The 16,593-nt window shown below is 38.0% G+C and overlaps 1 protein-coding gene across 1 annotated transcript; it reads right to left on the bottom strand.

Annotated features, from left to right (window-relative positions):
* Positions 1–1,870: 1,870 nt before the first annotated feature.
* rnf150a (ring finger protein 150a) lies at positions 1,871–15,506 on the bottom strand. Its single transcript, XM_015011268.2, has 7 exons — positions 14,843–15,506; positions 10,689–10,939; positions 9,871–9,942; positions 9,390–9,472; positions 9,170–9,266; positions 8,856–9,066; positions 1,871–6,990 (listed from the first exon to the last, which is right to left on the bottom strand). The coding sequence occupies exons 1-7, from the start codon at positions 15,282–15,284 to the stop codon at positions 6,857–6,859; spliced, it is 1,290 nt and encodes a 429-aa protein (XP_014866754.1). The 5' UTR covers positions 15,285–15,506; the 3' UTR covers positions 1,871–6,856.
* Positions 15,507–16,593: the final 1,087 nt, after the last annotated feature.

Raw genomic sequence — 16,593 nt, 5'->3', positions numbered from 1 at the left:
TGCTGAGGCAGAGGAAGAAATGAGTAATTCACCATACTGTACCTCTGCTTTGGCTTCCCCCCGCTGTGTGTTTATAGAAGAGAGGTCTGAACTGCAGGCTGGTGGGAATGACAATAATATCAGTTCCTGACCTTTTGAAACCAACAACAACTTGGCCACATTTAAATTTTTCAAAATGAATTGCTTTGAGGGCAGAGTATGGAAGGAAATCTTTTACTGAGGTAACAAAAGCCACTCAGAGGGACTGTCAGTGAATATCGGGGGCTTTCCCCTTCACTTTATTCACGGTAACATCAAAATAAGCGTTTTATACCCGTAAAGAAAAGGATGACACCATTCACCGTTGGCCATCAGATGAGAACGGATCATCTAGGACTATTTGTTCCACTTCTTGGTTCCTACCTCACATCCCCATTCTTTGCAAACACTGGCTCACTTCTCCTTTTAAAAGACAGGAAGGAAATCCATTCCAGTTTGTTTTGCTTTTTGGTTCAGGAATCCACAGAGTTTAAAAGAATTGCTGATTCAAACCTGCATTTATTGTTTTTACCTTTTGGTGAAAAGAAAACTGAAGATGAAGCTGCTACATATAGTTCCCTCCACACTTTTGTTTTTGTTGCTATTTGTGGTAAAAATGTGTTTAAATCCTGAAACTAAATTGAATTTTTATTCTGGGAGTATAATCTGGTCAAATTCTGGAAGATTTAACTTTTAATTTGAGCACATTTATTCAGAAGGGAAATAAATACCACATTTAAACTAAGTCTCGAAAAAGATCAACCTGGATTCTCTCCAGCGCCCCCTACAGGAACATCTGAGGATGCAAAAACACAAAATCTTACCAAGTATTTTTGGTCCAGTTTCTAGTGCAAATATTTTAGTGCACGTGAAATAAAACAAAACTAACTCACAAGTAACTTTTCCACAAAATATAGGAGCTTGTCTTAAGTAAATAATGCCTTAATATTGATGAAAAACTACCAGTTCCACTGGCAGATAATTGCACTTATTACAATTCATTTTCCCATATTATAAGTGCGATTCTATTTTTCCTTAGGTCCCTTCTGATTATCAATATAAATATGGTGGATTTTAGATGGCCTGATCCCTAAGCCATGGCACTTACACCTCTGTGCTTTATTTTCTTGTTTTCATTTCCAAAGAAACAAAGAACATTTATTGAAACGGATCTAGAACTGATACCATATCTATACTGAAAGCTTTAACAGATTCATTTTGCTGTAGAAAGAAAACAAAACTGTTAAAAATTCCCCCTCTCTCTCTACGGGAATTTGCTCTGCTGGATTTTAGCATCAATTCCCTGGAAATGACCTTTTATATTCCAGTGAATAAATCAAAAGATTCTCTGATAGGTCATTGATTTTGAAAGTGCATCTCGCCCTAACTTGAACTAATCAGCGAAGTGAACTTTAGTATACTGTTTAGGATGAAAGCACTATTGACTCAGTACCACAACCAACCAAAACATGGGATTATTCACAAGTTTACATGATTTATCTGTCACTCTTGGTGTTGGCCTACATCATGTATCAAACTCAAGGCTTGGGGGCCAAATCTGGCCCGCTATAACGTTTTAAATGGCCCTCATATAAACAGAACCTTCAAAATAACAGTTGTGTGCTTAAATATGACTTTATCAATCAAATCAAAGACATTTTATCTGTATTCTGCCTAAATAGATCAATGAGAAAAGATTGTCAGTATTGGGTCACATGTGCTCGCATCAGAATATGTTCCAAAATAGTGGTTTATCTATTTAGTCATGTTGGACTGCTATTTGAACAAAACTGTGTTGGGTGTAACCTTCTCTGGGAAACTTTTCAAAAAGGAAAACAGAGAAAAATCGAAATAAAATAAAACAGATTAGGATTTATTTCAAAATGCATTCAAACACATGCATCGAGTGGGGCACAAGAAACCAACACCATGTCGTTACACTGCAAAACTGAGTTACTTATGTTTGGTCTTATATCCTGCACCACACAAAACAGAGAAAATCTCAGAATATTTTCATGTGCATCAAATCACTCACATTGAGTAATATACCCCTTGTAGCTACCACATGTGCTTTTATAGTTTAAGTTAAGTTTTTCCCCACCATCAGAATGGTTAAAGTGCAACACGACTGAGTGTAAATACATCCATACGGACAGTGGCGGCTCATCCTTTAATGTTGCCCTGGGCGGACCCCCTTTTTCTCCATCCCAACAACAGATTAAGGTTAAAATGTCCTTTGTTCCATTTGTAATTTAACAAACAGAATAAAGGTTTCATAAATCCCATTTATGAGCCATAGATGATCAAATACAGCCACAATTCATTAAAAAGACAATGGAAAATACACAAGAGGCTGCAAATCTTGTAGACGTATTTTCCTACAATGATTACCTCGTATTGAAGGGACATGTGAGGAAGCAAAATGAAACCTGTTTGGGGCAAAACTGGAAGAAAACCAAACAAAACAAAAAATAGTCAAGTGCTTAGGTGTTCCCAATTATGTGCTGCCCTGGGCAGTGTGCCATACAAACCACATAAAAAAAACAAAAATAAAACCAAGAATGGCTGGCTAAGATCAAAATAAAACAACGATTTAAGGCTGACGTTTACAGACCTAAAAATTAAGCAAAATTTTTAAATCATTTTCTAAAATTTCCTTGAAATTACAAAACGTAAATAGCTTCTAATTTTAGGAGAGGTTTCTTGGAGGGTTTTCATTAATATCTGTACATTCCTTTATGTTAACAGTTAATCACACAAATCTGGAAATAAACAGTTTAATTGTCATCAGGCAGTTCCCAGGACGCCTGACAGTCAGTCAAAACCCTGTAAACAGTAATAGACGCCATTTTCTGCTCAGCAAATCTAAATGAGCCTCTTAGAATCTTTTACTGCAATGAACGAATTGCTGCTGTTAGCACCCCCACATTTACATATTTGGAATAAATAAACGTGTAAAAACACTTGATGGCTCTATGACACAATCTGTTTTGCAAACAGGGGACTGCAACCTTTAGCTCTTTAGGGACTAAAGGTTCACTTAAGTTTGGGCAGATATAACTAAGCAGTGTTTCAGCAGTTACTCTGTTTTTACGTAATTTAAAGGGGCAGTATTATGAATTTTCCTGGACATAATGCCATTTTGTTGCACAATTAAGTAACTATGTTACCTTCAGTTCTTATTAAAATGCTATGCATATTTAATATGATAAAGAAAATTTGACTTTGTAATTTAGCGCCTTGAAATTGGGTCCCTGTCTCTTTAAAAACTCCTGTTCTCTCAGGAAGTCATCACAACATGGCTCCTCTGTTAAGTCTTTAGCAACATATTTACCAGCGTTGCTCTGAGAAGAAGCTTGTAAAATTGGCTCAGCAAATGTTCAGGTGTTGCTAATTGCTGCTGGCTAGTCTGAAGGAGCTGAGTGGGGGAGGGCTGCTCTGCGAGGTGAAAGCTTGGAAGTTTGGAAACTGCAGCCTCTAGGAGGAAGAGCTAAGTCCACTTAGCAAATGGTTGCCATGGAGATTATAGGATTTCTCAAACATGCATGAAAGAATCAAGGTCAGCACTCCAGGTTTGTTTTTGATGAGGAAATAACATTATAACATAATGATTTAAAAGTTGATTTTACATAATACCGCCTCTTTAAGAACCAAACTGCAGTAATAAGATTTTATTATCCCTAAGCTTACGAAATCCTTTTTTTAACTTTTATAAAAATATAAAATAGAAATAATCTTATTTTCATTCAAAAACTCATAAAACAATTGCATAACTTTTATCGTTTTTGAAAGTTTCGCAGCTCAAGATAAATTGTAAGGAGGAAAAAGTGCAAAAATGACTTGTTGAATTTTAATGGGTGCTGACCCCTGACCTGAAACTTTTCTATAGAGTTTGACCTTTGTATTTTGAGTTTTTATTATCATTACTCAGCATTAGTCACACTTTACCCTCCCTCAGTAGAAGAAAGGTTTAAGCTAAATTAATATCTACTTGCAGGAACTTTATTAAACTTTCAGAAGTGTCCAACCTTTAATTTAATATAATTTATTTAGTGAGGGAAGAAAAAAGATTCCCATTCATTATTGGTCGTTGTAACAATGTCACAAATTACTTCTACCATGAACATTTCCTCTGAAATACACACAACTGAATAATGTTTTTATGTTTTTTTTCCCATGGGAAATAAATATGTTACACAGAGACCCATTTCTCTTAATCTTAAATATTAGATATATATGAGAATATTCCGTTTAAATGACGTAAAACTGTCTGGAAATGGCCTGCCTAAGCTTGTCTACACTCACAACCTAGGCAGTAATGGAAAAGATTAAATTAACTGGATCTGCACAAACCACATTGTTTCCTGAAATTATGGTACTTCAGTGAAATATTTTCTATCTTTACCAAGAGTGGGAATAAATGTGGAGGGTGGTAGCAACAGGTTAAACGGTTTATACCAATCAAACTAATACGTAAAGTTCTTCCTCTTACAGATGACACACCATCACTCTTCTGGGCATTTGTTCCATGTCTGCAATTTGAGAAAATCTAATAAAATAAATTATTTTCACCCAAACTTAGCTCATGTACGTGTTTCTTTAAAAAAAACCCACACGCATAAGCATTGATTCAATCACAAGGATAGCTGGTACATTGTTCTCTTAAAGGATAAGGAAAAGGATTTTAGTGAGAAACTTGGCATATTTGGCTGGTTTTTGAAACAAACGATTTAGTTTAGCTGATACTCAGACATTTATGATCCCTTTTGATCCTGAAACTGTCTGCTACATGTACATGTGCTGGTGTACCAATAAAAGAACGATCTCCAGTTTCTTAGGCAGTAAGTTAGAAAAGTTTTCCAAGCAGAACGTTTCGATTCCCGAATCATCAGCTGATAAAAAGCCAAAAGTAAATCTCCTAGAAACAACAAAGGCTTTTTCAATGGGGGCAAAGGTTTCTGAAACAGGGGAATGTGCAATAACATGAACCAATCGACCCAAACAGCTGTTACAACAGAGCCTGCAGGACTCTGCAGAAACAAAGAGAAAAGTCTGAGTCGCTAGAAACAAGAACTTCTGATCAAACTCCATGAAGGATACCTGGAAAACTACTTGCTTGGTGAACCGAAACATTAAATTAAACAAAATATGTCTAACTAAAATCTAACTTGAATGTAGTTTTTCATATTGTAAAGTAAATAATTATAAAATTGGAGCTGGCATAATTCTATTGTCACACAATTTTGATCTGCTGAAACAAAACCTAAAATACACTCGTTCAGATATGTTTTTGGTCTCTTTCAGTTTCTGAGAGGAATTTGAGTCTCTAGTGGGTAAAAGCAACAGAGTGCCTTTGTGTTGCTTCATCCTCAAAGGTAAAATGTAAAAGGTTTTTACTACTGTGAAAGATTTAGTACCAGTCCTTTCTAAAAACCAGAAATGTCAGATTTAAAGAGTAAAAGCAAATGAGGTGGATTAGCAGTACTTAACAATGGATGATGTCATCCAGGACTTTTCTGTGGAGAATCGTCTCAGCTGCCCAGATATTATTATTATTAGCGTATCTTGTCAGTCATAAGACTGTCTGTCATACAGCAACAGTCTTCAGTCAGAGGCCGTTTCGGATTAGTTGCAAGACTGACAGCTGCCAGGGAACTTCCTGCCCACAGCATCACCGTCTACAATGACCGTTTGAAGATATTTTGATGATTATTGTAGTTCACTTTTTTGTTATTGAAGTGGTGGAAACAAGTGTAACGGACATTTTGAGCTCTAACTGCCTCATAAACCTGTGCTTTCATTCAAAAATGTGGCAACAATTAAACAGCGATGTTGAACTGTCACAACTCTGTGGGGTTATTAACTTCTGGTTATGGAATAATCAGCAGCAGTTTCAGAAGGGCAACCAGGACATCACTTCAAAAATCTAAAGGCTCACACAGAGATCTAGTTGTGCTTGCTTATTTCCATAACAGGCATTTACAGAAAGTTAAAAAATGGAAAACCTTTACTTTTATAAAATCAGAAGAACATGTGCTTGAATTTTCTAACTTCTTGTTTGGAACCTTTTAAAAAAATCATCAAGTTTTCAGGTGATGTACTAGCAAATTTGGTGAGGGAGTTAATAGCAGCTGTTTTGGACTGCAAACTGCTGGTATATGAGCTACAGAACTGTGCAAAAGTCTTCAGTCACTGCCGATTTCGTTCTTTCCAGTTCTTGCAACCTTTAAATGTGGTTCAGACCAGTTTTTCTCCAGAGTTTCTAAAGGTCTTACTAAATATTTTATGTGTTCAGAAATGAGGGGAAAAAAGGCAAATAAAGGAATGATTCACAGGCCTAAAAACACATCCACAGCACATGAACAGTATGTGAATGGCATGTCATCAAGGAATAGAAAAAATTTAAGCAGAGACGAAGGAGACGTCAGAAACTCTGGAGAACTGCTGATCCAGATCACGTAGAGCTGGAAGGAATAATGAGGGACAACTCAACACTTTTGCACAGTGCTAAGTGTGCACTGTTTGTTTTTGGCAGTGATCCTCGATGTCATGCTGACCGAAGCTGCACACATGCATTAGGGAGGCCATGTTGTGTCCAGTCTCCATCATCATCGTCGCAGTTTGTCTTTGTAGTATGTGAAACCGCTCTGAGGTTTGACAATGTGAGAGCTGTTCGTCATGGTCTGGTCTCCATGAAGCACAACAAGCAACATGACAAATCTGTCTATAGTCAGTGAAACAGAACCGAGTGTTTTTGGATCTTCTTTACGACCAAACGTGAATAATCTCTCAATCCCTCATGTGTTGCTTTTGTGCATCTTTTCTGCAGAATGTTTCCTCAACATGTATTGTCCCTGGACTTCGCGTCATCGTGCTCCTGCTCCAAAGGAAAGTCTGCTTCCGACACGCTGGCATCAACACTCAGGATAGCAGACGTGTCTGAATCGCTGCTCATCGGAGGCTGGTTCTCACCTGGAGGGTCAAACAAAGGTGAGTCAACATCGCAAAACACAAAGTCTTGAAATAAGACTAGACGAACTTTAAAAATAACTTAGAAAAGTCTGTATTCGTATTCTGTTGACTTACCACCCCCTTGTGGTGGGATTTGAGTTAGATTTTATGGCGTCCTATTTTATGGCCAAAAAGTCAAGCATGGTCGCCCACAGCATGTTATCATTACTTTTAAGTCTTTAAGTATCTTTGTCTGTAAATTAACACATTTTATGGTATCAGAAAGTTTTTTTGATTAGTAGTAATTAAGTTTAATTAGTCTAAATAAATAAATACCAAGTCAACTCAAATGTTCCCGTTGTTGAGGAAAAATGAATATTTTTAGTGTTTAAATACAGTTAGTCATATGACGTGTGAGAAAGGTATGAGCATGGTTACTTTGAACAAAATTCTTACTTTAGAATAGGTTTATGTTAATGATTTAATCTAAAACTGTTGATGGGTAAGGTCTCAACTTACAGGAAGGAATGATAGACAGAGATCTGAAGGTACCTTTTAGTAGGGCCTGTTTGGTTATCATTGGTCAGGAGGCCATAAAATTAGCATTTGCAGGAAGGCAGTATCATTTGGATGAGCGTGAGAGAGAGAACTTTGCCCTGTTCACAGAAGATCATAAAAGTCTTCCAAACTAGCATCTGGGATGGTGTGAAGATTGGTGAAAAAACTGAATACAACATAGAAAATCTAAAACCACTATCATCTAATTTGTAAGACGTTTTTCTTAGTAATTAACAGCATGCTCTGATTGAAAATAGTCTAATCATAGTTTTAGAATTAATAATTTTAGTTAGTGATTAATTCATTCTGAAATTGTCTGTTAGTTTATCAGAATCAAATAGAAAATGTGTGAAAGAAAATCTTTTGTTTAGTATTTGAAAAGTGCTCAGGTTTATGGTGAAAGGTTCTTGGAAAATGATTGTGTTAATTCTTATACTCAGGATAATTCTTTCATTTGATAGGTTAGAAAAAGGAATTGCACCCCATTCTGCCCCGCTGATTTTTGTGTTACTTTTGGTTTACAGCAAGAGTCAATCTTTTGAAGTGCTGAATGACAGGAGAACAAATGAGGTCTGTGGAGATAACATTTGCTTCAACTTCCTACATGATTTTAAGTTTCTCTTTGAGGTACCTGAGTAGGGAGAAGACGGGAGAGATTCCAGGTTTCACACTTATCTGTGAAATACCTATTTCTGTTTTTCTCTGCTCAGAAAGCCATAAAACAGCATGAATTCAGGCCAGTTAATGAGGAACTCTGTTCTTCTTTGTTTAGAAAGGGTTGTTGTTTGTTTGTCGTTTCCATCTTTTGTCTTTTTCCCTCTTTCAGGTAAATTCATGTGTCGTTTGTGCTTTGAGTTTTCTGATGTTTTGTGATGTGCTTTTGTGGTGATAGTATGCATCTGTCTTGAATAAATGCTGATTATTGTGATATCTCTGTGTGATCTCAGTCTTTGCACACAGCATTTCCTGAATCCGGACATAAGAGAGGATATAACGAGTCAAAAATGTTTTAAAAAGGGTTAATAAGCTTTAAAAATTTTCCTCTCGTAATACCATCCAAAGCTGATTAAAATTATTTAGTACAAAATTCATGTCTCTGATGATAATATTCAAGCTATAGAATCAAGAAGCAAGTCTTCTGAACAGCTTGCAGTTACCCTTTTTAGCCACTTGGTGGTAGCAAATCTTTTTTTTTTTTTTTTTTTACATCCCTAATGTTTTCAGTTATAAAGCCAATCACAATGAGTTCGGCTCCATATTTCAGGCTAAAACCTTTCCACACTGACGTGTTGGTAATGCGATGAAGCATGTGTAACCTGTGGACGTACAGCTTGCAATAATGTGGCTCTGTCCTGCCTGCGACGTCGTTTCTTGGTAATGATGGAGTTGGTGCAGATCTATCACCCTTCCTGCAGGATCCAGCACCACTGAACTCTCGTTGACTGTGATTTCACTCGCAGCGCTGATGGGGTTGGTCAGAGGACCCCCAACACTTGTCTCGTAATCTGGGGGAGTCTCACTGGTACAGTCAGCACTGAACTGGAACAGATTAAACATATGCTTAGCATCTTACCAGCCTTTAAATAGGAAATAGCATCAGTGTAATGATACACTTAGTAAATAAACCAAAAACGTAGCTTACAGGAATTCCCAGAGCTTTCAGGATGTTTATTTTGCACATCGGACACGTTCTGTGGTCTTGCAGCCACGGATCTACACAGTGTTTATGGAAGACATGTCTGACCAGACGAGATGAAACATACACATCAGAAACATGGTGAACAGTGGAACGTCTAAAGACTGGGGGCTCTGCTGTCTGTGATCAAATCGATGTTAAGGCATTCGGCAGACAGAAAACTCACCTGCAGGGTAATATCCTCACAACGTCATTGGGTTTGTAGCATTCAATGCAAACTGCACAGTTGTCAAAGTCTGGTTCAGTTTCCTTAAACACAAACAAAACATCAAGAGGCTAAATTCCAGTGTTTTCAAGAAAAGATCTCAGAGCAGTAAGCACACTCATGTTAAAATGCCATGATCTGGTCATATCTTAAGTAAAAACAAACAAACAAAAAAACAGGATAAACAATTTCAAGACATGTTCCTACTTAAGTTGAGGTTTATCCTGTAAACCTCACCTAAAACAGTTTGAAGGAAAAATTTCAACTTCACATCTAGACTTCCTGGTTATTAGTCCGCCTTGCAAAGTTTCACAATCAATAACCATTACCAATCAACTAATCAATAATCAAAACAAAACCAGGACAGGCTGCTATATGTTTTAAGTCATGAGCTTTTTGTTGTTTTTTATTTTAATTACAAAGTGTGCAGAATCTGCTTTACCTTGTCTCCTTTCTTTAAAGTGCGCACTTGAAGCTTACTGATGGCCTTTTTAGCAGCATCTCCCAAACGCCTCTGCAGGCAGAAAACACACACAAAAACAACACAGTAATGGTCAGAGGCGTCTTTCTGTGGCAAATATGCTTGAAAAGCCAACAAAAAAAAATTAAGCTGCAAAGAAAACTAGCATCTCACTGATTTGCTTAATTTATAAGATTTGCAGCAGACTTTAACGGATTTTAATGGTTTTTATCTCCATCTTGTGTTTTGCCTGTTATGCAGCAGATAACAGGAAGGCTAAATGTATTACAATTATGTTTTATCTATAGAAGCTTTTAAGTTCTGCTATTAAACATTCTGAAAATGTTTGCATCCTTTTTGTCTGGGCAGTGAATTGTTGTGTCATGATTGTTGAAGACATTTTCCAAATATAAGCTTCACAAATCAATTGGGAATCAAAAACGAAAAAAAGTCCTGAAAGGTTTGAACTGCATTTGAGTTACTTAAAAGATTTTCTCCAAATCACTTACTGACAGAAACCCACAGACAGTTTGGCTTGGGTGCAACTGGAATTGGTATTTGGAACTGAACATCTTCATGTCATCTGTAAGGAAATGCATTCATAAATAAGGAGAAGAGCAGCGGCCCTAAAGTGGATCCCTGTGGGTCGCCCATTTCACAGATTTGAATAGCAGACCTTAAAACATGGATGTCCAACATTATTTTCCAATTCTGTGTGAGAAATGTAACTTGCATAAATGAACCTCTTACAAAAATTGAGATAATATCAAAATGCTCTGAAGGGTTGCGGTCGGTCATACCTGGTTGCGGTCTCGTGCGTTAGCGTAGCGGAACCTCTGGATGTAGTAGAACACGAGCCAGGCGAGTGAGATGATCATGAGGACGATGAAGGAGATGGAAACAAACACCACAGACGTTCTGCTCACATATTTCTGCAGGTTGCGCGTTCCCACACTGATGTGCATCACCACCACGAAGCGCTGCTCCAGTAAATTCACAATCTCCCGACCTTTAGGTTCAGGGATCATGATAGCCACGATGTCGCCTGTATCTGTGCAACACATGAAGCACAACAAAGAGCAAAGTTGAACAAGACTTCACAGTCTACAAAAATGTTAATTTCTCCTGGAAGGAGTTCCAACTGAATGTAAATGTATGTTGTGCTTTAAGGTTTCTCACAATGCCAAAGCACTGTGAGAAACCTTGGGCTGATTGCTGGGAGCTTAGATGAAGAAGCTCAACCAAATCCTCTCTTAAAGGCTTCCTGCCAGCAACCATCTGTTGATTTATGCATAAATTGTTACTGTGTTGTAGCTACTTTGGTGGAGTGCTTATTGTCCATTTGGAAGCAAAGCGTTAACTTCCTGAAGGAGATCATGAGAAGTTTCTTAAATATGTCAACATTATGTTCTTTCAACATGATGCCATCTTTTTGTGAACTTCAAAGTGCGGATGGTGTTCTCAGGCTTGCAAACTTTCATTTTTTTCCACCAAATGTTAGAATAATCATTTTAGTCTCAGTAGACTGTAGGACTTTGCTCCAAAATGATTTTTTTAATTTACTGATTTAATTTAATGAAACACCTAACCCTAACCCTACAACTTCAATGACTTCCCCAAACTGAGAGATTAGATTTAAAAACCTGTGGAGCAATGCTGGACGTGTGATAGGAAGATGACAAGAGAAAAACATTGTGAGTGACTACCGAAGCTCTGCTCCCTCTTCTGTAACTCAGATAATGATTCCAAGAACTGTTTAGCAATCGGAGCACAGTTACATCATTCTCCCTCTGTTGCCTGTGTGTGACAGAGAATCAGACAGTGAGGGAGGCTCCCTGCGGTGTTTCATCCATTTGTCACTCCCCATAAACGGCGCCTCATCACCAAACAAAACTGGGGTTCAAACAGATAATGATCCTGCAGAGAGAAAGCACGTTTCCTGAAGCGTCCCAGGCTTTGAATCCCACACATTAGCAACATTTGCAGCACTTTGGTACCTTTTGTCTGTCACACTGATTATTCCCTTTATGTAACGAGTCTTTTGTAAAACATTCACAGTTGCTGCTCGTGTGGTATTCTGGTAAAAATCTCACTAATGTCACAAATTATTTTATTAAACACTAAAACAGACTTGGCTGAAAAATTTTACTGTTCCTTTTCTGAGGTAGAACAAGTATATGAGATGCAACTTTAGCACCAAGACTTGATCCTGGCATGAACTGGAAACTTGTAGTTGTCAACATGGACAAGACAGGTGACTTTGTTTAGCCATATAGATATTACATATAGATATTACATATAGATTGACTGAATGGAAACATCAGTGGGATTTTGTGGTACCGTGCCTAACTGAATCAGATCTTACGTTTCAGACTGTGACTACTTTACAAAAATCTAGTTTGAGGTTAAAACAGCATGAAGAAAAATTGGTGCATGCTTTTATTTTATGCTCATTAGACTGTAGTTGTGTTTTCCTTGGTTTCTATAAAATAGAAACAAAAATATAAATTAGGTAGACACAACTTAGCCAGGATGCTGCTGCCAGAGTCAATATTATGAGATTAAAGTTGTAAAATTATTACTTTATTCTTGTATTTTGACTTATTTTTGTCATTTATTTTTTTAATTTTTCTTAACGTGGTCCTAATTCTTTGGTAAAAGGTTTGGATACCACTGCTGTAATCTGGTGAAGATCTACATCTTGTCAGAGGTCACATTTAGTAGCAGATTCAACATTCGTTGTTTTTGTCTATACAGACAAATTAACTAATTGTTACTGTCTGGGCATTAAAACTCCCTGACAGTGTTTGAACAGTTATTGTTTTGCAAATTAATGTTTCACCTTTGTAACTTTAAACATCTCCACATGCACATTTATGGTTTTATTGGCCATGGCCATACGGAGCTGGTGGGAATTAATGCATCTCCCCAGCTCGACAGAGTAATTTAAAGGACAAACTCTGTAAAATACAATAATCTATGCACCAACTTTGAGCTTTATGTCAACAGAAATAACTGTAGAGTTGCTTAGCGATGTGGGATTTATCTTATCCTCCTCAAAGAAACTGACAGTAAATCATAAGGAAACCATCTGAAAGAGACACAAACCTAATGAGAAAAAGGTTTCAGATTCTTTCGGCAGAAATATGAACTCAAAGGGAAAATGTGTAAATGTGGTTAATTATAGCAGTCACCTATTCCTATAAAGTATTCAACGAATACTTAGCCACATTCAAAATTATTTTTCATACTGTATGGCATAAATTGTTAAATGATTGTTTGATTTAATTTTTTTACAAACCCAACTGAACTTTAATTATGGAAATATTAAGGTTTCATATGAACATTTGCTATGAAAAGCAGCTGGTTGCTGAACATGTTCTTACCAAAAATAAGAAAGATTGCTGTACAGTGAACACCTACCTACCTATTTGTGTTTCAGTATTTGCAGATTCAGTTGCAGAGCAAATCTAAAATTTTCAAAGAAAATGCAGATCAAGGAGCTGAAATACTTTGGCACAATGCTACTTGACATTGTAACACTTGCAAAGCAGCCAATCTGGGAGCAGCATTTATTTTCTTTGGTGCCATTTGGCTGTAGGAAGGGAAATAAGAAAGACTGTAGATTTTAACTTCTGTGGTAGGGCCAAGATTGTTTTCACTGTGCGTAATAAATTGTTATTGAACTATTGAAGCTTTTTCCTCCTAACATCTGTTAGAACTCTACTGATCCTTTAATCAAACTCCCTTAAAGCACCAAGTTTCTGTTTAATCTTAACGACGGCCACACCTTTATGAAAAGCAGCAACAGGCTGATAACACACTGCTATTCAACAGGAAGACGGAGCTCTGTCAACAAATCAGACTCTGACAGCAACACCAAAACAACAGAGAGCAACTCCGGGTTTTGGAGTTGCACTTGTTGACACCAAGGATGGCACTACCAGTTAGTAGTTTTAAAGGGTCATTATTATGTAAAATCAACCTTTTAGATCTTATCATGTTATAATGTGAATCAAAAACATATCTGGAGTCCTGCTTTGATTCTGTCTGTCATGCATGTTTGAGAAGCCTTTTCATCTCCCATGGAAACTGTTTGGGGTACAAAATGTTTGGTGTTGCAGTCTCCAGATCAAGCTTCCACCTCACATAACACCCCTGCCCACGACTCCCCACTCAGCTCCTTCAGACTAGCGGCAGCAGCAATTAGCAAACACCTGGTGGAACTGAGCATCTGCTGAGCTCATTATATGAGCTACTTCTCAGTGCAACACCCATAAGAACGCAGTAAACAGCTTAATGTAGAAATGTTGTGATGACATGCTGAAGGCGAAATGTCAGAAAGAGCAGAAGCTTCTTAAAAAGACAGAGGTGCGATTTCAAGTCGTTAAATTGCCAAGTCAAATTTCTTTTAATTTATTTTATGTTACATTTGATGTAACATTAATTGTGCTATGAAATGTCACTGGAACGTACATAATACTGCCCATTTAAGAGGTGATTATTTTTTCACTAAGAACCAGGCTGGTTTTTAGACATATTTTTTTTATAACATAATTATTTTAACTCTGTAATTGAGTTTACTCTGGTTCTCTTTTTCTTGGAATGGAAATGAGATTATTTACCATCTGAAACCTGACTCCTGAGCTCCAGTCAGCATCTGAACTCGGAGGAAACTTGTCCTTGGGGATCCAGGTCATTGATTCGGTTCTTCAGCCAGATCATTCATTCATAATATATCAGATGCCACTGATTCAGGAGACCTCAGAGGCCCCAGCTCCAGGATCTATTAATCACCCTCTAAGTTTCGCGCAGTGATTAGTGAGAGCCGCTCCGAGGCCTCGCTTAACCAGCCGGACACCTGTAGGAAGATCCGTCTTCTCTGACATCACCGCATCAAACGCAACTGAAAATCTCGGCGTTTCTGGTCCGATTCGGACCGGTTTCCTCTTACCTGAGTGCGGCATCGTGATGGTGTCGTTGGCACTGTTGTATATAACAACCGCAGACGCGTTGCTGTTTGCGGCGTTGCGGATTTTCTCCCTGAATGTGCAGTTTCCTTCAGCCACCAGCGCCACCCAGGCCGTGTTCTGGGGGACCGGGGGAAAGCGGACGTTCGGATCGCAGCCCTGTCTGTCCTGCGGGAGGCCGGGGATCAGGACCCGACCTCTGGCTTCTCTCTTGGGCGAGTGCTCTCCGTACCGGCCGCACTCGGTCTTCTCCGTCCGGACCTCCGAGGAAACGGGGTCCAGGTAGGTGATGTTGACGAAGGCCGTGTACCACTCCTCTTTCTCTGCGGCCGTGAAGTCCAGGCAGAGCAGCTGGACGAAGCAGAAGGACAGCAGCCAGGTCCACAGAGCCAGACTGCGGCAGGCTCGGAGGAGGGACGGAGCCATGGCTCGGCTGATGGATGGACGGATAGACGGCGAGTTCAGCGTTAAACTCGCATCACATCTGCTTCAGAGGGATGTGACTTTGAAAAGACAGGAAAACCTCCATAATGTCCGAGGTCCTGCTCCAACAGGCTGGCAGAGTGGCAGTTTGCGTGGAAGCAGCCACGGAGCATCTCAGAGAGGGGTGTGCATTGTGTTGTTGTTCAGCGTCAGTTGGTGGGCGTGGCTCTCAGGAGGGACTCTGTTGACCGAGCCCATCCAATGTGCCGGGTCTTTTAAATGAACCGAACTGTCCTATTTTTCCGACAATGTTTAATGTATGGAATCGTTTAACTGCGAAAGCTAGAAAATTAATACATGAGCATTATCTTGTTAAAATGAGAATGTTTCTCGCTGAAATTGATTAGGATAAGATTAAAATTTTATTAAAACTAAAAAAAAAAGTTTCTCGTTTAAATGAGAAAGGTGTAAAACAACACCTTGCAGGACGTTGTTGTCTTGAAGTCAGAGAGAACATGAAGACCTTTTATGTCCTTTAAGAAGTCATCATCTGTCAGATGAATGCATTAATGCAATAGTTTTGATTCGTTAATTACATAGATTTTAATGCATAAAAAATTTAACCCAATTAGTTGCATCTTCTTTTTTTCTATAAAAAGTCCCAAGCTTGAACTTTTGTATTGTGTTGGTGGTACGCCTGATAAAGACTATAAAGACGTTTCTCTTGGCCAAGCTAATGTCAACACTGTCCTAATTTCTAAGGAAGAATATGTGACAAGTTGTCTAATATGATGATCTCTCCCGGATCACTTAGTTTATTTGAGCCAAATGATCCGGCTCTTGAATAGAAACCGGAATTCCCATCACTAACCGGCTAGCTGATCATCAGCACGTGACCTAGCCATACACAAGGCGCATCTGACGCTCAAAATCACGTGGAAGAAATAAATATGTTCAGTTGTTACGATCAAACTGGACACAGAAGCATCGAAATGTAAATATTAGCTTTTCTTTATGGAACCTGATTTATGACCGACTTTGAAAAAATAAAATACATTTTAAAAACAAAAGGTATACATAAACAAATTATTTATTTTTTAAATTATGTTAGAATTATTATGTTTAATAACGGACTTGTGCTATAGTAATGTAGGACCTTCCCTTATATTTTTAGAAAATATTGGCATTATGAGTAAGGAATTATTTTTATTGCTCTTTATATAATAATATAGCAAAAACCCCTCCATAGATTTTTTTTATTATTTCCCTTAATCTTAAAGTAAACGTAAAATAAATGTGCTGTTTTACCCAG

This window comes from Poecilia mexicana, unplaced genomic scaffold, assembly GCF_051168715.1.
Source record: "Poecilia mexicana isolate PSO_F unplaced genomic scaffold, ASM5116871v1 scaffold_1, whole genome shotgun sequence".
Classification (NCBI taxonomy): domain Eukaryota; kingdom Metazoa; phylum Chordata; class Actinopteri; order Cyprinodontiformes; family Poeciliidae; genus Poecilia; species Poecilia mexicana.
This window is presented reverse-complemented; position numbering and strand designations above follow the sequence as displayed.

Coding starts and splice junctions, on each gene's coding strand:
- rnf150a (XM_015011268.2), bottom strand. CDS start 15,284: ATGGCTCCGTCCCTCCTCCGAGCCTGCCGCAGTCTGGCTCTGTGGACC. Junction 9,473..9,870: donor CTTTAAAGAAAGGAGACAAG/GTAAAGCAGATT, acceptor TTTGTGTTTAAG/GAAACTGAACCAGACTTTGA. Junction 9,067..9,169: donor TGAAAGCTCTGGGAATTCCT/GTAAGCTACGTT, acceptor AATCTGTTCCAG/TTCAGTGCTGACTGTACCAG.